This window comes from Medicago truncatula, chromosome 7, assembly GCF_003473485.1.
Source record: "Medicago truncatula cultivar Jemalong A17 chromosome 7, MtrunA17r5.0-ANR, whole genome shotgun sequence".
NCBI lineage: Eukaryota > Viridiplantae > Streptophyta > Magnoliopsida > Fabales > Fabaceae > Medicago > Medicago truncatula.
Genome location: NC_053048.1, coordinates 6,438,964 through 6,461,128, shown reverse-complemented (window position 1 = coordinate 6,461,128; position 22,165 = coordinate 6,438,964). Strand labels below are relative to the sequence as shown.

The following is a 22,165-nucleotide window of genomic DNA, read 5'->3' as shown; positions in this document are numbered from 1 at the left end:
TATTAAATTGGTCTCTGACTCTGTTAATAACTCAAAATAATCAATGTCTTTGTTAAATATTTTCCAAATGAACCCTGACTTTATTAAATTCTTTTGTATATTTTGAGTGTTAATAGTTTAATGTCTTTTGTATATTTTGCAAAATATTTTGTTTTTAAAAAAGGTCCTTGCAAAATTTTTGTTTTTGAAAATAGTCCCTCCAGGGATCAAAAAATTTTGCAGGGACCAAAAACAATTTTTTTTTACAGGGACTAAAATCAAAACGAGGCATATTTGCAGGGACTAAAACCATATTTTAGCTTTTTTTTTTAATATCTCTACTTAAACACCGCAATTGCCTAAGTTTTATTAATATATTAATAAAATATATGTGGGTGCATGGACTATATATTAATAAAAGTATATATGAGTATATGTTTGTTTTACGGGAATATATTAGTATATTCTTATTTCTGAAATCTAATGAGAACTATATATATTGATAAAATATGAGTGTATGGACTATGTATTAACAAAAATATATCTCACTGTACTTTTTTTTACGGGAATATGTTAGCATATCTTTATTTATGAAATATATTTTACGATAACAATATTATATAATACATTAGTTATGATTTTTCACGGGATGCTTATTAGTATTTTTCACACTAAAACAAATTAGCAAATAAAAACTATGATTATTTTTATTTATTAGCTTTTTTAATATCGTCAATACTAAAATTTAATGTATATTTGTTCATATTAAAATTTAATTATTTTATAATTTTTTATTACTACTGATCAATATATACATTATTATGCTTTAAATACTTTACATATTTTCACCATGGACAAAAAAAAAAATCACTATAACAAGCGCAGCCGAGACGTGATATATGGCGGAACCGCGGCCATACAGCGCAGCGACCGCGCTACCCGTATTGTAGCGCGGGTATCTGGACTAGTAACGAAGAAAGCTAGAGTTTATTTGCCCAAGATTGGTATTTTCTTTCTTTTGTTGCTAGTGCATGATTTGTTTTCATCTTCCTATACTAAGTTCCTTTCATCCTCTACGTGTCAGTTCAGTTGTTTAACACAAATTCTTTTGTTAATTTATTATGTTGAATAAGTTACTCATTTACAATGTGAGAATTGAATACACATTATTAAGGTAGCCAACGAAATAATCATCAAAATTCAAAAATAACACTTCGCGTGATATGTTATCATTTATTACGTGATATGTTATCATTTATTAAGTACCAATTCTAGAAAAGTTAATTTACAAGCTATCTAATTCTTCGCTGTAACAACCCTACTAATGTATTTTTTTGAAAAACTCAATATCCGACTTAAGGATCAACTAATCCGATCAATTCAATCCCACCATTCACTTGTGGAGACACCTCTTAAAACAAGAACAAAACCCTGTATACTTTACTAACCGAATACATTTCAAAAATAAATAATTTATGCACATTAAATATCAGGATAATAGAAATTGTAGTTACACTTGTTATTACCATATTAAGCTTATGATATAAACATTTGAATATGAACCCAAGTCTCGCCAGTAAATTTGTTAACAAAAAGTCTCACCAGTAAAAAAAATGAACACAAGTCACAACACAAATTGCCACCCCAAGTCACATGAGATAGCAGCCTCCTTAAATTCAAACAATCACATTCTAGGCAACAAAATACAAACAAATAATAGGATACAATCAATTTCCAAAAGGATGTGGCTACAATTCCAATCACTAAACTAGGAACTACACTGTCCACCCAAAAGGTTTACCAAATATCCATAGAAACAGGAAATGAAAATGCTAAAGAAATTCAATCACCCTTCCTAAGTACCTCTCCATGGTTATATATAACTAAGAGATCTATTAATTCCATTGTTGTTGTTAATACAAGACAACTTTTGACATCATCTCTAAAGTTGATGAAGTCAAAACACAAACCAAAGCTTCTTTAACAAAAAGCTGGTCTAGTGTTATGTTGTAAAAAATTTCCAAAGCTTTTTCCCCACTGAAGTTTCACCAGGGTGTTGGTAATCTTCATCAATCTCCTCGTCGTCGTCGTCGTCAACTCGGCCTGCATCTTCTCCACGGGATTCACTCCTGTACTCGGTGTCATGATCCTCCACGTCATCTGCCGTTCCGTTCACCTCCTCACTCAAAGCCCGGTTGTTGGTTGTGGTATCATCATAATCATCATGCGTCTCTGCTGCTTTCTGAGACTGGAACAAGCAACATTTAGCTAGATATCCAAAACTTATTAACACACCAAAATCTCTCAAATTCTTAAACTGAAGGCTAATTTGAAATATAAGAATAAATAATAAATAAAGTAAAAAAAAGAAAGAATTCTTAAACTGAAGGCTTTTTTTTGAATGCTTGTTATCCAAAACTTATTAACAACCCAAAACAGGAAACTTTCTTAGACCGGAACAAGTAACATATAGCTTGTTATCCAAAACTGATCAACACTAACATCTCACTGCCAATTCAAATTCTTAAACTGAAGGCTAATTTGAAATATAAGAATAAATAAAGTAATAAAAAGAAGGAATTCTTAAACTGCTACTTAAAATATATATATATATATATATATATATATATATATATATATATATATATATATATTAAACTGAAAGATCATTTTAAATATAAGAATAAATAATAAAAATAAAATAAAATAAAGAATGCGCAGCGTTCCAATTGAAAAGCTACTATATCAAGCTTACCTGATCAATGTCTATGCTGTCCTCATTCTCATTGGTAATGCCGACAGAATGTGAATGAGAAGGTTTTGAGTGGATATTTACTCCTGCATCTTTTGCACGACCAACCTCTCCCTCACTTTCTTTGCCGCCAGCAGACACGTCTCTAACAGATGAAGTTGTCGCACCACTAAAAACATCAAGGCACACCATGGGTAAGTTGGGGAAAGCAACATTGACAACTATCACATACAAAAACAATAAAACGGAAACCAAGGGTATACTCACGTTTTGGGACGCCTCAAATTATATCTTGTTTCACCAGCAGATTGCGCCGGAGGAGCAGCAGCCTTTTGACGCCTCCTTTTGGGTCTCCCTGGTATATCAGAATGTCCTTCACTGGGATCATCTTCATGCCCACTAGCAGTAACTTGAGATGATTGAATCCGGTTTCGCTTCCGCAAATTCGCCGTTCTTTTTTCAGGTGGTTTCTGACTTTCAGAGTCCATGTTGGCAGAATCCTCAGCAATTCCATTTGGAAAATCAGTCTCACGATCATCCACAGATTCCCCAGGTACTGCCTCAGCAGCTTTGGATTCCCCAAGAAAGGCTTCAGCCTCTTTGATAACAGCTTTTACAGTTTGTGTGCGCTTCACTCTGGCCCTTACCCCCCCTCCTCTGCGAGGTTTCTGCTGTCCAGCCTTTGAATTGGGAGGCTGTAAATAATCTGTCGCTGTAGCGTCAATGTTGCCCTGTTTGTCAATAGAAGGTTCATGGTCAGCTTCAACCTCTGTGTCTGTGATATCATTGCCAGATTGTACCCTTGGAACATCAAAAGAATCATCTGCGATAGCAAAAGACAACTCTGCTTCATTCTCAGTGCCAGGAACATTTGCTGGCAAATCTTCATTAGTTTTATCAAAAGGCAAAGTATCCACACTCCTTAAATTATCAACATCAGATTCAATCTTTTTAATGGGAGATATCTTGAAAATCTTAGAGGTGCATTTTCGAAGCCAAGAGACAGTTCCACCAGGAACAGGGGACTTTGTATCAGTTGCAGGGGATGCTCCAGTGTTTTGCCTAGAAGAATCCAGATTTACATCAGAACCACCCTGTGTAATATCACCAACCAATTTTGGAAGAGAAGGCACCTCTAAATTCTCAATGTCAGCAGAAGATTGTAAATCAGACAGCACAAATTCAGAAATCATTTCTCCACAGTTCTGGCAACTTTGAAGTTTCTCTACAACATCAATAAAGCGACGTCTCTCCACAATAAATTGTTCCCTCTGACTTTTCAGCTTCTTGTTGAGGTCGACGAGTACATCTATGTCCTCCTGCATTTCTATCCTTTGTCTCTCAACATGTTTTCTATTCTCATCTGCATCTTGTTTCTCCCTCTCTAATTTACTTCTTTGATGTTTCATTTCCTCCATTCCTCTATTAGCCACTTCTCTCAAGAAATTGATATTGTTCAATTCACTTTCTCTCTTCTCCTCAAATAACCTCCTCGATTCAAATAAGTCTTTTTCCTTCTGCTCTAACTGATTCTGCATGTCAGCTTCAAGTTCTTTTCTCCGCATCTCAAAATCCAAAAGCAATTGGTTTTTCTCATTTTGAGCTTTTTCAGCTAGGCTTGACTTTTCCAACTCCATTTCAGCAGCAAATGACTCTTTAGCCAGCTGAAGAGTTTCCAACTCCCTCTGTAAATAGTCTTCTGTGGCCTGCTTCTCCTTCTTTAACCTCTCTTCTTCGTTTTGTTGTAGTTTTAAAATTTCTTCCTTCTGTTGAAGCACATTCTTCAGCTCTTTCTCCACATCTGCTCTTTTCAAATCAAGCTCATCCCATTCTCTTTCGAAGGTCTCTTTTTGCTGCCTCAAGTCATCAGCTTCCTTCATCAGCAGCTCTTTCTGTTGCCTGTACTGATCAATTTCATGCTTCAGTTGTGACTGCAAACGTATGTATTCAGACCTCTCCTCCTCAGTCACTTGAAGACGATTAGTCTCTTCCTTAATTCTCAACAACTCTTCTTCATTGTTAGCTCTTAATTTCTCAACTTCAGACTTGAGACTGAGCAACTCCTCTCTCTCACTTTCAATTTGACCCTTCTCTTTCCCCAAGTCTTTTTCCTCAGACTTTAGAGACTTCTCCCTTTCCTTCAAAGCTTTGACTTTGACTTCATGTTCCTTCTCTTTCTCCTTGAGCTTCTCTGCTCTCTTTTCTAAGGCTTGCTCCCGTTTTGCAACCTTCTCCTCCATATGACTGACTTCGCCTTCTTTCTTTTCCACTTCTACCAATCTATCCCTCAATCCATCTTCAAAAGATTTTCTTTTTTCTTCCAATTCAATCTCAAACTCCTGCTTCTTCGCATCAAGAGCAGCACTGTGGTCATCAACAAGCTTCTGAATCTCAACCTACAATGTAACCAGGCTGAAATTTAGCAAACAAGTGAAAATAAAATATAGTAGTGTTATGCGTTATGCCATATGCTGGAATACTTTTCAATAATAAATATTGATGCTCACACGACACTGATTTTATTATTGATCTGAAAAAAGTATACAATAAATACCATTTTTCCATTTTTAGATTATTCAAAAAGCATACACCCCAACCAATGTCCAATGTGTTATCTTTCGGATAAGCAAAATTTGGAAACAAAAATGCTACAAATAAATAAAATTCAAAAATTTACACATAAGTATTTGCTGCCCATCTCCAAAATCAACAGAAAAAATAAACAAAAAATAAGAAGGTGCAAGAATATACTTTTTCTCTGGCATTGAGTTTTTCCTCCCATGCAGATAACTCCTTCTCTTTGAAATCCAAGTTCATTCTCATAGAATCACATTCCTGCATCAGAGGATATGGACATATTAAAATGTGGCGTTTGACAGATCAAACAAAATATAGCTAATCAATATCACATTATAATTAATATTTACCTTCTCATTTAGAGTTATAGTTGCAAGCCTGCTGTTTACATCATCTTCTTTGCTTCTCAATGTAACATTTGCTGCATCAATGTTCTTTTGTGCCTCTTCAAGGTCCTTCTCTTTCTGCCGGCATATTTTGTCAATATCATTAGCTCTCTGCTCTCTTTCATTGAGAATTCTTTGACCTTTGGCCAGTCTTTCTTCTCCATCCTGCAGTTTCTTCTCCCACTCCCGTAAGTCCTCTCTTTGCTTAGACAAAGTACTTTCATGAGATTCTTGCCTGTCTCATCAATAAAAATAAATTAGCCATGAGAATACAAATTACAAAGAAAAAACTGAAAAAATGTTCAAAATTGAAAGAGGATGGGTAATTATGAGAATACTCTGCAATGAAGGACAGGCGTTCCCTTCTAAGTGCAGATTCCTGAGATTCCAGGTCATGTGATTTCCTATCAATCTCTGAACTCTTTCTGCTGATTTCAGCAAGTTTGGCATCAGCAGAGCGTAACTTGGCTTCTACTTCTAAAGATTTCTCTTCAACACTAGCTATTAAAGCATTTGCTTCAGCTAACTTTGAGTCTGCTGCAAATTTAATCTTTGCATGCTCTGAACGCATTTCTCGTAGAGCCTTCTCGAGCTGTTGACACACAAGTTTACAAATATTAGGAACAAACAATCTTAAATGTTATAATAAGAAAAGTATCAACATTTTCAGATAAAGACCATCCATAGATAAGGTTTGATACAACAGACATGATTTTGCATTTAAGAAAAAAATTAGTGAAAATATAAAATTCATGTCGAAAAAACTTACATCAAGCACACACTCTTTCTCAACACCCAAGGCTTTCCGTAGATTCTCTTCTCGCTTCTCTGCCTCAGATAGAGCAAACAAATGAGCTGCTTTTTCTTGTTCAAGAGCATCCTTGACTTCCACTATATCTTGACTCAGCTCGTTATAGTTAGAGTTCCACTCCTTTTTCTCAATCAAGAGAAGCCCCATATTGAACTGATACTCATAAAGCTGACACAGAAAACGAATAATCAGGTCAAACCAAAAAACAAAATAAAAATTGTTATTTTTATGATGATAAAAAAATACAGCTACAAATGACGAACTTTTCGCAAAAATGTTAACTTCATTCAGAAGACACAATGAGGATAAATAAGCAAAGCAAAGGGTATATACATTTCACATGGCAGCACTTGAAAAAGTATAACTTATGCAAGGTTGTCGTCATCCACTAAGCAACAATGTGGTATACCAAACATAGAAGTATTCACCTAGTTTTAATGACATGTCGGCTACAACAATGCATACAATATTGCTTCTCTACTTTAGACTTCCGTACAACAAAACGTCAAAATTAACTAATATGCATCTTATTAAAAATCTTGTTGACATATCTATACTAACAAACACATAACTTCTCAATAATGAGTTTCTCCATATGTTTAACAACACTGCTAGTTGTGTAAATGATATATAACTGAAGTAAAGGACAGATAAATGAACACTTTACAATTTCATTCCAAACTAAACGGAAATTAAAATTTGATTTTAAAAACTTGGACCCTCTAAAATCTTGTCTAATCCAAAAACAAAACATAATGCATTACTGCAAAATTTCACTTTTTTACAACAAACGTCCAAAACCAATCATGAAAAAATCCTCGACAATAGAAGCACAAAACAACATCATTCTTCCTCAGTCCCCAGAAACAGAGAAGATTGTACATTATTTGAATATACCAAAGCTAAATTTCCTTCAATGGTTTCGTAATTGACAATCACCGTTAAGAAAAAAGTACTAGAACCAGCACAAAACAGTTAGGATAGGTTTAAATTATTATCTAAATCAACCAAAGCAAAATTAATGACTAAATTATCTGTTTACTATCTCTAAACTATGCATGTCCTTGGAACATCATAACAAGCTACAACCAAAAATTCACACACAAAATTTTGAACACTCAAAGCAACTATACAAAAAGAAGAAAACTTTCTCCAAATATCACAAACGGCAGTGTCAAAAATATTCCATACATTTAAAGAATTCATTAAACAATTTTGAAGCTAGATTTCAAAATATTAAACTTCCCATATGACATTAACAACTACAACAGCAACAACCAAGTCTTACTCACTAAGTGTGGTCAGCTACATGTATCAAACTACGTCATAATATTCTGTCATAAATCATATTTCGATTCAACTAATTAAACTCTAGATCTTTCAAACTACACATCCGAGAAATTCAAACTAAAATCTAAAAACAACCAACACTCCAAATTCAAAAGGATTTTTTTTTGAAAAAAAAAAAAAAAAACTCTTTTTCTCTCTACTAGTGTTTACCCAAAACTTCAAAACACAACAACACTGTCTAAGAACAACTAACAAAAACATTAAAACAAAACATTATTATAAAAAATAAAAATAAAAATAAAAAAAACAAGAAACAGACCTCTTTCTCAAGGTTTGAAACCCTCTCAACCAAAACCTCACGATCCAAATTTCCACCATTTTCAACACCTTTCCCCTTCGAACCTTCACCCGAAATCACACCCAAATCGTGACCCGACCCTCTCTTGTTCGGCGTGTTGTTCCGACCTGACCACAATCTCTGCGGCGTAAACATCACCACGTAAACCGAATTCTGAACTTCAACAGCAACGAAATTAACTCAACTTCAAAATCACGAATTCGTCGTGACCACACCACGAAACTTCGTTGAACCAAAAAGAAACGAAATTGAGAAACAACCAAGAAAGGAAAGAGAAAACCCTAGAATCCGGACGCAACGGTTGTTCCCAAATTCCGGCGAATTGAAGATTTGAAGTCCGATAACGGTACTTTCTCTCTCTAACTTCTTTCTCTTTCTCTCTCTTCTTCTTTATCTTTCTTTCTCTCTCTTTCTTTTGTGTCTGCGCGCATCGATCACGTTCTTTGTTTTTATTTTATTGTTTTGTTTTCTGGATTAGGAAAGGAAAGTACGATAATAACCTTTCTTTTTTCAGGGTTTTGTTTATGCTGAAGGGTAAATTGGGAACTACGTTGAGTGACTTTACTGGTTTCAAACGTGGGTTCTCGTGTGTATTTTATGTTTATATTTTTTTAGGTGTAACATATATATGTATATTTTTTATTTATATCTTATTCAAAAAATATATATTTATTAAAACTAATAACAATCCATAAGTTGTAACTAACATGGCCAAATACTAAAATTGTTAGGCCGGATGTTATGATCGGGTTCGAACTCCGGTATCTTCACTTGTGTGTGTGAATTTAAAATGATTTTGTCATTTCGTCTATCTATAAAATAAAATAAAAACTAATAACAATTTAGATCTCTCAAAAAATAAAGAACAATTTAAAAAATTGATTTGATGTTTTTTAGGGGTATTTTTTTTTGAAAGTATATTTTATGGTTCTATGATGGTCAAAATAAAAATAAAAACAATAGCTATTTATTGCATTAATTCAACGTTGAAGATACAATAGGATATGATCAAATAATTTTGAAGTTTATCTGAATATGACTTTCGTTAGAAATATTATAAGATAAGAAAATAAGTTATTAATTTAAAATATAAAATTAGAATGTAATTAAATATAGATATGAATACAAATTTGATAGTAAATTATAAAAATTAGAATATTTTAAAATAGAATTATTATTAAAAATTATAAAAAAAAATATCAATATTAATTTAAATTTTAACAAATTAATAAAATTTTCTTTCAAATGTATTTTGTCGTTTGTTAGTCAATAAAATTTAAAAATATATAAAGTCAACTTAAAAAAAATATGACATTTTTTAGAGAAAAAAAAATATATTGTTTCCCCTTGTATTTATTTATCATTGGGGTGACTCTCTTGCTCTTGAGAATTAAAGAATTGGACTAGAGTTTGGGGGTATTTTGGGAAAACGAGAGATTAATTTGGTTTGAGAATAGAATATACCCGTTGGAAGTGGGATCGAAAATGCCACGGTGTGTAAGAGCTGTTAAGGTTAAGTTTGTGGGAGAAAAGAACATGGCCAATTGTTGTTTCAAGATAAGCATTGCCTTTGTCCTGTTTGGCTTGCATCACACTTGATTCCATCATCACTTTCCTGTCAAGTGTCCAACGACAACTCTTTACTATGCTTCTAGTACTTATAATTCTCTCTCTATGTTTTTTTCTAAGGAAATTCTCTCCCTATGTTTTTTTTTTCTTCATTTTGTGAAGTTTCTTAATGACTTATAATATAATTCTCTCTTCAATAGGTTTTTTTTATTGGTTTATGTCCATGTTTTGTAATTTCTTCTTTTTAATATAATAAATTTTTGGTCGGTGGTTTTGGATTGAGTAGTGGTGTCAACCTCGGTTGTCATTGTCTAATTAGGTTTGTGGTATAGTTTGTACAATTTATCCTCTTGACGTCTCTAGTTTTTGTGGTATAGTTGGTATGGTTTATCTTCTTTGGCGCCTCTAGTCGAGTAGTTAAATTCACATTCATTATATATAGAGAAGTGTGGAATCTGGAGTTCGAACCATATTCCTGCACATAATGTATTTGGTAGCTACATTTACGAGAATGAATCATTTAGTATTATTTGTCTTATAAAATGATTTTCCATATCTTATAGTTTTTATAAGGTTATGCTAACAAGTATCTTTTTTGTGTAAAAAAATTAATATTTTAATGTTATAAATATATAATTTTTAAGATAAAGTTTATACTTTCAAATTCTTAACAAATAGCATAAGGTCGTTTGTTAACATTTTTCCTTTTTATAATGGAACAACAAATTTTGAATTTCCAAAAAGATGAATGTATAATTTTCCAACATAAATTTTCGATTGTCATTAATTTAATTAACACATGAACGATAATCATTAACTTTTTCTTTTAGAATAATAGAAAATTTAGACGGTTTGAATTATGAACGATTACAAGGTTAAGAAAAATTTCAAAATTGCTTTTACATCAACAACAACAACATCCAAACTCAAATATCTATGAAATTTAATCAAGTGATTGGATTCAATTTATTATTGAACTCCACTACACGATGAATCGTTCAAAAAATTTAAGTTCAATTTTTTATTAGGCTAAATTATATCATGATCCTTTAAGTTTGAGGTTTGTAACATATATGTCATTTAAGTTATTTTGATCAAACATAAGTTCTTTAAGTTTGTAAAGAGGTTCAATTTAATCCTTATGTTTCCCCAACGTTACTAAAACACGCTATTACTGATGTTGTGATGGTTTATTGCTACTATTGAAACTGTGTTGATGAATAGATATTGTGCTGATCGTAGGAAGTGTGCGATATTGTGCTGATGCTGATCAATAGTAAACAAAAAAAACATTATGATTTACTGCATTTTTTTTTAGTGAGTAATTGATAAGTTTTTTAGTGAGATGTTTGTTATGATCTGCTGCATTTTTTTGGTGTGCTGCCAAATACATGTCCCCCATGTATGATTCAGTAAGCTGCTACTGAAAAGCAAGTAGTGTAAATGTTGTAAACATAAGCTTATTGCATCATATGTGGTTAATGGTGTATCATATTTGGCCGGTGCATAAAAATGCAATACATAACTAACTTGTTAAACATCCAATAAGAGCGATTTTGTAACGTTGGGTTAACAAAATGACTAAATTGAAATCGTTTATAAACTTATAGAATTTATGTATGATTAAAATAATTTAAAGGACATATTTATTACAAACCTCAAATTTAAAGAACATCTGATGTAATTTAGCATTTTGATTAAATAATTCTTAATTAAATTTTCCTTATCTTCTTATCGAACATCATGCTATTAAGACTCATTTCCCTTAAGCTGGAAGATTAACATTGAAAAGAAAAACAAATCTTTTGAAAATTTGAGTTTTCTTTTTTTACTTTTGAAAATTTGAGTTAAACCATCATTAACTAGGCCAAAATATTTATAAAAAAAAAAACTGAACCAACGCATGTCTTATATTTAGCTCTTTCCTCAAAAAAAAAAAGTCTTATATTTAGCTCTAAATATTTGGACCAAAAAAACGTCCCTTTTTTGTCCTTTAGCGGTTTGTAAAGCTTTGGCATAAAAAGGAAGGATTTGGGAAACGGAAACCATCATAAAAAATTAGGACTTTTGCCAAAGCACAAGAAATGCATCAATTAAAAAGTGTTCAAGAGTATCTATGACAAGACATTCATTTTTTTGGTACTTACATAGTTTCATAATTTTTTTAATAGTAGTATCTAATAAGTACTTAATTCCTTCAACTAAGATCTCATACAAATTTTTTAAATAAAATCCACTAATCAACTACCAATAATTTTCTATCATTACATTTCAATTTTTTAATATTAAAAAAGTGCGGGTTCCTCTAGTTGTGAGCAAGGGAATTCTTCAATTAGACGGAAGGCATTCCGGAGTTTGAAGAATGCATGGCATGGCTTGTGGGATTACCAGAAAAGACCAAAGATAATTGGAAGCAATTGAATCTTCAAGAAGGCGAAATGTATTCCGATGGTTGAATAGGTTATTGTGTAGACTTGTAAAATTACCTAAAATTTCTAGTGTAGTTGGATGCAAGGATGGTCTTCAAGAAGGCGGAAGACATTCCGATGGTTGAAGAGGTTGGGTGGAAACTTGTGGAGCTACAGGTGTAGTTGGAAGGAAGGGAAAATGGAGCATGGATAGAGCAACATGGTGGTTAATGGTTAAATTGACATCATCACTAATTTAGAGTAAAGGAAGAGAAATGTTTAAAGTGACTCAAAATTGATGTTTGTTGGAAGACCAAAATCGACGCCTGATTTTGGCTGTCATTTGGAGACTTTTGTCTCGACATTTTTTCGGCGCCCGATTTCGCGTGACAGCAGAAAAACATAAACATATTTTTGGGCCTGGATTTGTTCCAATTTTTTAGGGATGCTTTTACTATAAATATAAATCCTGTATCAGATGAAAACGTGTGAAGAAAACATGGTTTAGAAGCCAACAAACAAACTAGGGTTTATAGAGAATTCTCTTGGTAACAAACACTAGGGTTGGGATTGTTTTTGATTCACCTTGAACAAAACATTGATAGGATTTAGTCTCTTGGTCACGGGAAGAGATTGAGACTTTGATAGAATTAGGTTTGAAGACTAATTCTTGTAATCCTCTGATATCTCTTTGTAAAAGGAACTCGTCATTATAGTGAAACGGAGAGCTGCTCTCTCCCCCATACTAGGTCAGTATTGGACCGGACTGGGTAAACAAATTCTCTCGTGTTCTTCTTTTCTTTTCTCTCTTGTTGTTATTATTTTTGCTTGCGGTTATAATTGTTATCCACTTGATATTGATTGTTTGATTAATTTGCTCCACACATCAAGTATTTGTTGGTGTGATTTTTTCACCGAAATCACAACATATTTTTACTTCTGCTTTCTACAGTCAACTTTGAATTTTGATATCGGGTTGACTAGGTTTTTCTACGACTCTTCATGGTTCGTTAATTGAGCATCTTACTCAGTTTGGAGGTCTTGGGGGCTTTTCCAACAAGTCTCGTTTGACTTTTAACATAATTTGGATTTCAACTCTTTTTATTACTTGGAAGGATCGAAAAAGGAGGCATTTTCATAATAAGACGGAACAACCTTCCTCTTTATTGGAAAAAGTTAAACTTCAAGCTTATTGGTGGCTAAAATCGTATTATGTCCTTTTCGATTTGGAGTACACGGTTTGGAGATTGACTCCTTTGTTGTGCTTTCAGGCTGTAACATAATTTTATTATGGCTACTGTATAGTAGCTTGACTGTGTTATTGTAATATCTCGACATTTTAGCTTCCTTTGGTACACCTTGTACTGGGGAAGCTTTTGTTGGTTTTTAATATATTCCCTTAGTTTTTTTGTTTTTTTTTTTAAAAAAAATTGGGTAAAAGTGTGGTTAAAAGAATTACAAACCAACAAATAATTGATTAATCCAATATATTATACAAATTCAAAAATAAATAAACATTAATAATGTATTTACTTTGAAGAAAAAAAAATTAATATTTATGTACGTGATTCGGTTTGGTTTTGAAAAAGTATCCAAAATTCGATCCGGTACAAGCAGTTGTTATGAAAGAACATCTAAACACATCCAATAAATTTCGATTTTGTGTAGTTTTCAATTTTTTTAGATTGATTTGTGATTTTATTTTAAATCGGTTTGATGTGAACACCCTTACTCCAGACCACCCATAATCCAACAACGTCGTAAATATCTATCTCTATTTCTCTTACTTTCTTTTTGTCATCTACACTTTACAAATATTTCAAAAATACACATAAAAACTCTTGAAAACATATTTGACATTAATATTTCTTTTTCTTTCTAAACATCATTTCTCTCGCTTAAAAAGCACTTTCCATAACTATTTAAATTAGCTCTTTCTAGTCCAACTCTACATCAACGCAAATTATCATTATCATTTCACTACAAAGTAGATTAAAGTTTTAACAATAAACCTTCCACTAGTCCTTGTTCCTAAAAGAAATAATAAAGTGAAGTGCATGAATGAATATTGTTAACCCATCCCAGATCATATTGTGACACGGATAACAATTTATAATGTAGGTTACTCCCTCCGATTCTATATATAGGAAAAAGTTTAATCAACAAAAGATATTTGGTCAAAATTTTGAACCAAATACAACAATTTTTGTTTACTCGACTTTCTCTTATATATAAAATCCGAGGAAGTTTGTTGTGCCTCTAGTTCTCACGTCAGCACTGCATTTAAAATGTATGTTGCCTATTACTCTTTTCCAATAACAATCATTTCATTTTCAAAAGTAGTAGTTTTCCTAAAATGATAAAATACTTGGGCTTGCACAGGAACACGTGGTTGTGTGTATAGCTAGATATTAGGATAGAGCAATTATATGTTTGTATGATTGCATCCTCCACAAGCAAATGGAAATGCAATAAATAGCATCCTAAATATCACATGCAATCCAGCTAAAGTTGATTGTTGTGGTTTGTTATCAAAACACAACTTGATTATTGTGCTTAACGCTCTCATTTCAAAATCATTTTCCATGTTTCCCAGTTAAGATCATCCACGTGAAACAAAAATTCAGTGAAAACTGAAAACTTCACTGGCAGATCAAGGGAATATTTTCATAATTAGAGCAACAAAAGATTGCGCAAAGAATAACAAACCATCAAAATTGTGACTGAAAAGTGGACACAACAACAAAATTTCCCACTAGATGGGATTGATGCATAGATCAAAAAATGCTGCAATACATTGTCATGAATTATATCTCTAACTATCTGTGACTATGACTAATCAAAATTTGGAGCGCACTGAAGAAAAAAGAGCTCCTAACCCTGCGGAATGCATGGCCAAAATCTGCCTGGAGAGGCGACGATCCGCACTCTTCACTTTGACAGAAAAATATCCAAAATATAAAAAGTACAAAGCTGCCCACCCATTACATTACATTATTTAAAGATAAGAAAAATGATCACAACAACATTCACAGGGACTTCGCATGCACAAAAAATTGAGATTGGTCCACGTTTACAGAGATTATATCCACACCTGTTCTCTGCTATACTCCCTTACAACAACAGGAACACTTGTAGGGGGAATCTGCCAAAGTTAAATTGTGAGAACTTTTGTTTTTGTTAATTGTAAACGATCATGACTGAAGTTTGAAAAATATTCAACAATGGCCTGTAAGACTAATAAAATTCATGAATTATATCATGGAACTGTTAGACCCTCCACAGCCGTTGCATGTCACAGCAAGGCTCTCTATATCTAACAGTTTCTATGGCTGCTGCACCATGTGGTGGCTGTAGACTGTAGGTGATAAACTTCTATTTATTTGATCTAAATGTTATCCTCTTGATTTTTAAGAATCAAAATTGTTATTTTAATAAATGAATACTAATGGTACCCAGGGATAAAGAGCATTATAGGTATCTACTTCTAGGAGCAAATAGATAAATATTCAAATTCTAGGACTCACCATGCCATAATCTGTGACAATGATTGAAACATAATCTGAAGGTGTTGCATCATAGCTGACATCAATTTAGAAAAAATTAAGGTCAAGCTAAGGATTTTTGGTATTATATTATTGTATAAATTATATAAATATAAATGCCTTACATCAGATTCAGAAGTTGCAGATTTTCAGCATTGGCCCAAGCATCTAAGTGGTTAACATCCCCTCTACCCGAAACCTTTGAAATAACATCTGGGTCACCTATAAGAAAACAATGGAAAAATCAGCCTTCTTCCAGACAAAAGGTCAAAGGAATCCTATTCATTTGCCATTGTTTACATACCAAGTTCATTTGAGCATATTGAATCAAGCTGAACCCTTTCATGAAATTTAAAAGCCTCACAACAAACTATAACAGGGACATGGAATGCATGAGCAACCATTGCAACAGATGCAGTCCCAACTCCTGAATAAACTGTTCCATTAGACAGCACTGATGAAGCGCCCAGAAAAACACGAGTAACTTCATGCATTATGAAGGAAACAGCATTTATATGAGTGTATGTACAAGTAAGACCTTTCTCCACTAGTCTACGGAGCAAAAGTTTCCCTTTAAGACTTGGCCGAGAGTCTACTACTACAACTTGAAACTGTTTCCCTAACTCATGTGCACGTAACAGTATCATTTCAACCGCTGATGACGACCCATAAGTAAGAAGAACATCACCATCTCTTATTTTTGTGACAGCATGCTCTACTATCACCTTGTCAGCAAGTATAATCTTCTCATATATGAAACGCTCAATATCTGATTGAAGAGAAGTTTTTGATTCTGACTCAGACAGTGTCAGAGGTAGCTTTGCAATTTGACTTTTGAGAAATCTAATTGCATTTCCCATACTGATTGAAAGAGGCCGACACTCAATAAGGAATGAAACATAGCTACTTATTTTTGCTGTCAGGTCTCTAACTAGAGTCTTCTCGGGTGGAACGGTGTAGTCTTTGATGGCATCCTGGAATGCCTGAAGCATAGCAATACAACGAGCATTGCCACCGGATATATCTCCAGAAAGATACTGCAAACCCACCTGATAATCACAACAAACACCGTGGTTAGAGGAAAGTATATCCAAAAGGGACCAATTTGCAAAACAATTGAAGTGGGTCTTAAAATATTAACCACCAAACTATCTAGTATCCATAGAAAAACACAAGTTTAATAACAGTTTGGTTAATAGTCCCTTAATGTATACATAATAGGTACCTAGACCTAGATACACCTTATTCTGTATTCGGATGTCACCTAGAACAGACTTCTGAACTTTCAGATCATAAAGGATGGTAGTTGATTTTGTGCAATAGAAGAGGTATGAAATTATTTTGAGAACATGACCGAAAAAAGCTTCAAGACTCTATCTCCTCACAATAGAGTCACAACTCTATCCACAAATATTACAATGATCAATCAGATCCTTTCTGACTCCCAACACCTCCAATTTATACAAGATAATCTCTATAATCAATTTACTAACTAACATCCCTAATTAACTTCTCCTTAAACTCTGTTGTAACTAATTCCTCTTATCTCATATTCTAACAAACTCCCCGCGTAACCCATATCCTAATAAACTCCTTCATTATCTTATATTCTAACATATTGAGATCATAGGAATGACGGTGGCATTGCATACCATCCAAAATATAACCCATGAGGTAGAGATTAGGTATCTATCAGTTCAAACACAAAGTATGATAACTGAATTATACAATCATCATTATGTTACGTTACCCATGTAAAAGATTTTGTAACTTTAACTGCAAGGGAAATAACTAAACTACTCCAATGATGTGCCACTAGTTTGTTGATAATATATAGTTACCGTAGCAGTGGATCAAATATCCCAACTCAAACGGTGAAGAGATTTCAATTAAGCAACATGCCAAATATCCCTACTAACATTATAGCAAATCACCAATTACATGCACAAGATGTATTTCTAGAGACACATAAAAAGAAAAACTCTAACCATCACACTGTAAATGAACTTAAGTGTGTCTGAGAAAACTGAAAATTTCAACAATAAAGTTTTATTGACAAAACATTAAGCAGTATATTTTTAATGTTCAAAGAGAATGAAATGCTGGAATTGCATTAAATGAAACTACTAGCAATAAACAAGGCTACACAAAAAGAAAGCATTTCCGGTTAATGATTTAAATCCAAAATGTGGAACTAGGAAGTACAATAAATGAACTCTCATCTACTTGGATGTATTAAGCACTTTCCCACTCTTAACTGTGTTAAATTAAATAAACACTTGCAAAACAATTCAGAGATGAATCTTTCAATTTTTAAGTTTCAGCAAATGATTTCATTTTTGCATAGGTCCTTGGTTTAGTTTACTAAACCTTTAGATATGGCATAAAGGGTTTCAGGGCAAGGAACACCCTATTTACACCATGGTACTATCTAGATGTTAAGCCATAAGAATAGAACCAAAACATAACATGTATTATGAAAGGAAAAAAACCTGACCATATAAGAATTATGGATTGTAACAAGTTGAAATAGCGGGATAATGTCGCCACCTTATAAACTGAAGGATGCACAGGTTCAAGCTGGAAAAACTTCGCTTCAAGATCAGGAAGCTGACTCCCATGTTCATACTGTGGCAAATGTCTGAATAGTTCAACTCTGTTCCTGGATTCAGTGTGGTTTACCACAGCACGGCGTTTAGCTTTCTCCACTCTGCTCTTATCATCATATTGCATGCGTGGGTGAGGAACATCTTTCTTCCTATCCTTCTCTGACGGACGATCAACTCCCTTCTTCTCGGAAGCTGCAACTGAAGTATTATCAACTTTTTGTGGGGGCTTTGTAGCTTTAGCTGATTTTAAATTCCCTGAAGTCACAGTTCCAGTTGCCTTGTTTCCTTCAGCTACAACAGATAATATAAAAGCACATACTGATTAGAAGTGTCAAAGTGAATTATATTACAAAAGAAACTCATGAAAGCCCATCACCATGTCTTGATTTAGGCATGCTTCACTACAAACAACATCCGAATTCTCACACAGTAGGTTGAAGATGACACTAGGTGATTGACAGATGAATTCTCGCGTTCATGTTTTGGATTCACTTGTTTTGCAGACAAATTTAAATTTTAAATCAAATTAAAATGTTAAACAATGAGAGGTTTTTCAAAGGCGATGTTATATGTAATATAATCAAGACCCAAGATTGCACTAGTATAATCAAACAAGAGCATGCCGAATGCTAATACACACCTTTTGCAGCAGCCTTTGCAGCTCGCTGAGCTTCTTGGAGAGCACGTCTTTCAGCTTTTGAGGACTTCTCATTCTTCTGTTTTGAATTCATAGCTTGGTCTTTCACTTCCATTGAGGACCCTCCTCCTTTGTTTGGTTTATCTCTTTCTGTGGGGAATAGCAAACAAGAGGAAAAAGGTTAAAAAAATGTTTGAATTCCTAATGTATGCTAAACGAATACTTCTGGTTGCCCGAGACTCCTTCAAAAAGACCATACATGGACAGAAAAAATAAAACGGCAAACAACGAGAGCACCTTATGATTGCAACAAATTACAGTTACAACAAGCAAGTCAGACAGATTCAATAATTATTCCTTGTGTTTTCTGACTGGTCAAACAGTTAAAACTTAAAATCAACACTAAAATAGAGTAAAAAAGTGATCAGTATATCAGATGCCAGAAATGCATCAAATTTTATTTTTTTGTTGAGAAAAACAATATATATACCGTTGCATAAAATCATCGACAATTAAAAAAAAAAAGATTCAAAAGGTGTTGAATTAGTCATTATGTGGGTTGTGAGCTTCAGTAAAACAGCACGGACATATAATATGATTGAGCAACTTAAGAAGCATTGGCTAATTATCAAAAGTTGCTATTAGGTATAGATGACATCAAAGTACTACTACTACTTCTATAGCCAAAGGCACGTAGCATTTTCATTTGTAACAAACAAGCAAAGCTGCAATGTTCCAAGGGTTAGATATGATGTATGCGGGAATAAATGTTTTACCTAGTGAGGTTAAAACATGACTGCATTACAGTGTTAATCACAGAACATGGTAATTGCAGAAACTGAAAAGCTCTGATATTATTATCCAAAGCTGTGTTAAATAAAGCTCTAGCCGGATTTCACAAAATTGTAAGCAGCAATAAAAACATTTAGAACTACTAGTACAAATACGCTAATGACAATAATTGATAATTCGTAAAAATAAATCTGTGAAATGTACACAAGAAGAATAAAGTATTCATTAGCACCACTTTTTCCTCTAAATGTCAATGCAAAGAAAATTTATTCAGAATAATGGAACTTGTTTGAAAAGCACATTATGCAGTTATCATCATGATGTGCTTCTTAAAGTTGCTCCTCCAACCATCCAGAAATTAAATAGTAATCATAAAAGCAATGATACTAATCAAGTCAAGACTTTGACATTACAGCCAATTTCAACATATCTAATACAAATTTCATAAAGATTAATCCAAGACTTGTGCCACGCTTTATCAAATCAAGTATGAAAGCATTAATTAAGAATCCCACTTCTAAATTATCCTGAGAAAGCACATTTACTACAATTTATCGTAAAAACTTTTCGTAGTTATTAATAAGCATTAAAGTCTGTAAAGTGTAAAAATCGAACCACACGACACATTCACTGATAGAATAAGCTAAGATACAATCATACAAATTGTCTGTATGGCCCAATTCAACTGACAATGTCAATAATATTGCTAGGCACATTCACCAAGGTTCGAATCAAGTCCTCAAAGTTGTGTGTGAGTTTTAGGTGTGTTTATCTCTTCGTCTACGGACAACAAGAAAAACATGCAAATCTTCATTCAATTCAATCCAATTAAATGTAACAAAAAACATTTATACCTTCATTTAATCCAATTAAATGCAATAATCATATGAATCTTCATTTAATCCAATTAAATTTAACAATCATAGGAATCTTCATCCAATCAAATGTAACAAAATCTAACAATCATGTGAATCTTCATTCAATCCAATTAAATGTAGCAATCATGCAAATCTTCACTCAATCCAAAACCTCAATCTAAATCCTCATAAATTTCAATTCTATCACTTTCACAGTACACTAAACAAAGTTCAAATTCAAATCATAAACAAAATTATCAACTTAAAAAAAATATCGAAACCAAGAAAATAACCAAAACTTACCATCAAAAGCAAATGAATCAGTATTGACCACAGAAACCGTGGTCAATTTACACACCGGAACACCACCACCACGCGGAAAAGACGACGCCACAATTCCACCACCAACTCCACCATCTCCGGCGACGATCTTCTGAGACAGAGCCGGCGACATCGGAGCAGGAAATAATTCCGACGAGCTTCCGTTATAGCTTCCGGTCACAGAAACGGATTCATCGCCCGAAGGGGGAGTAACGGAGGGAGGAGAATGGAGGTCGAGATTTTCCGAGGAATGACACGGCGGAGGGATCATGACGGGAGAGAGGGAATTGGAGTCGAATTGAATCGGGTCGGGTGGAGTGAAGAATCCGACTGTGCGAACTTTCGGGTCAATGACGGCGCGTGGTGGTCGACGCGCGTCCATGATAGTGAAGTTGACGAAGTTAGTTAGTGTTGAGCATGTTTAGGTGGGAGAATGTTTTTTTTTTTATTTAAGAGAGGGTTTTTGGTTTTCTATTGTTTTCTTGGGAAAATTTTGTGGAGAGAAAATGTGAGGTGAAGGAAGAAATAAAATGAAAGAAAGTGAGGGTTTAATGTTCCATTGTTTTCTCGGAAAAACTTGCAAGAGAGAAAAATGTGAGTTGTTTTGTTTTTTGTTTTTGAGGAAAGAAAATGGGGTGAATATCCAAATTCGTCTTTGAATATCCAAATTCGTCCTTGAATTTGCATGAATTGGACAAAAACGTTCTCCAATTTATCGAAATGCACACTTTATCCTTGAATTTGTCATATCTCAATCAAATTAGTCCTTACGTCCATTTGGGGCGTTAACGGTGATGACGTGGCCGTTAACCTCTCACATGTGTTGCCATGTCAGATGCCACATAAGCAGGGACTAAATTGGTTGATAGTGACAAAAATTTCCAATGACGAAATTGATTGATTCCAAAAAAATGTTGTGCAATTTTGTCCATGTTACTTTTTACTTACTATCAAATCGATCCTTGAATTATATTAAAAACCCGTCAAATAAGTCCTTCAATTTTATAAACATATATCCAATTTGATCCTTGAAGCATATATTTGCAGAACAGGGTGAAAAAGACAGAACACACAACTTCATCCTTGAAAATACCATTAAATAAGTCATAAGTCTTAAGTTTGAAATATTACATAGGCAAAAACAACCAAACTACAGGGCATTAACAAATCATAAGTCATAGAATGATGTTCTTAATATTACATAGCCAAAAAGAAACCCAACTATGGGGCATAATTTAAACAAGTCGAAATATTACAGTTCCAAAAGCATAATT

General features: G+C 33.5%; 2 protein-coding genes across 6 annotated transcripts; both read right to left on the bottom strand.

Annotated features, from left to right (window-relative positions):
• Positions 1-1,603: 1,603 nt before the first annotated feature.
• LOC25497658 (protein CROWDED NUCLEI 1) lies at positions 1,604-8,594 on the bottom strand. 2 transcript variants are annotated; one of them, XM_013592280.3, is made up of 8 exons: positions 8,115-8,594; positions 6,464-6,673; positions 6,033-6,286; positions 5,659-5,929; positions 5,483-5,566; positions 2,999-5,127; positions 2,735-2,900; positions 1,604-2,221 (listed from the first exon to the last, which is right to left on the bottom strand). In XM_013592280.3, exons 1-8 carry the CDS (start codon positions 8,286-8,288, stop codon positions 1,982-1,984), a joined length of 3,528 nt encoding a protein of 1,175 aa, XP_013447734.1. In that variant the 5' UTR covers positions 8,289-8,594; the 3' UTR covers positions 1,604-1,981. The 2 variants fall into 2 exon arrangements, with proteins under 2 accessions (XP_013447734.1, XP_013447735.1); XM_013592281.3 differs by having other exon boundaries at positions 1,604-2,227; positions 8,115-8,593.
• A 6,267-nt stretch (positions 8,595-14,861) lies between these two features.
• On the bottom strand, positions 14,862-21,499 carry LOC25497656 (translation initiation factor eIF-2B subunit delta). Of its 4 annotated transcripts, none has more exons than XM_013592278.3 (7): positions 20,874-21,499; positions 18,925-19,071; positions 18,226-18,575; positions 15,980-16,724; positions 15,801-15,897; positions 15,658-15,712; positions 14,862-15,275 (listed from the first exon to the last, which is right to left on the bottom strand). In XM_013592278.3, exons 1-7 carry the CDS (start codon positions 21,271-21,273, stop codon positions 15,213-15,215), a joined length of 1,857 nt encoding a protein of 618 aa, XP_013447732.1. In that variant the 5' UTR covers positions 21,274-21,499; the 3' UTR covers positions 14,862-15,212. The 4 variants fall into 4 exon arrangements, with proteins under 4 accessions (XP_013447732.1, XP_039684007.1, XP_039684008.1 ...); XM_039828073.1 differs by having other exon boundaries at positions 18,226-18,577; positions 18,939-19,071; XM_039828074.1 differs by lacking the exon at positions 20,874-21,499 and adding an exon at positions 18,661-18,775 and having other exon boundaries at positions 18,925-19,050.
• Between the last annotated feature and the right edge of the window lie 666 nt (positions 21,500-22,165).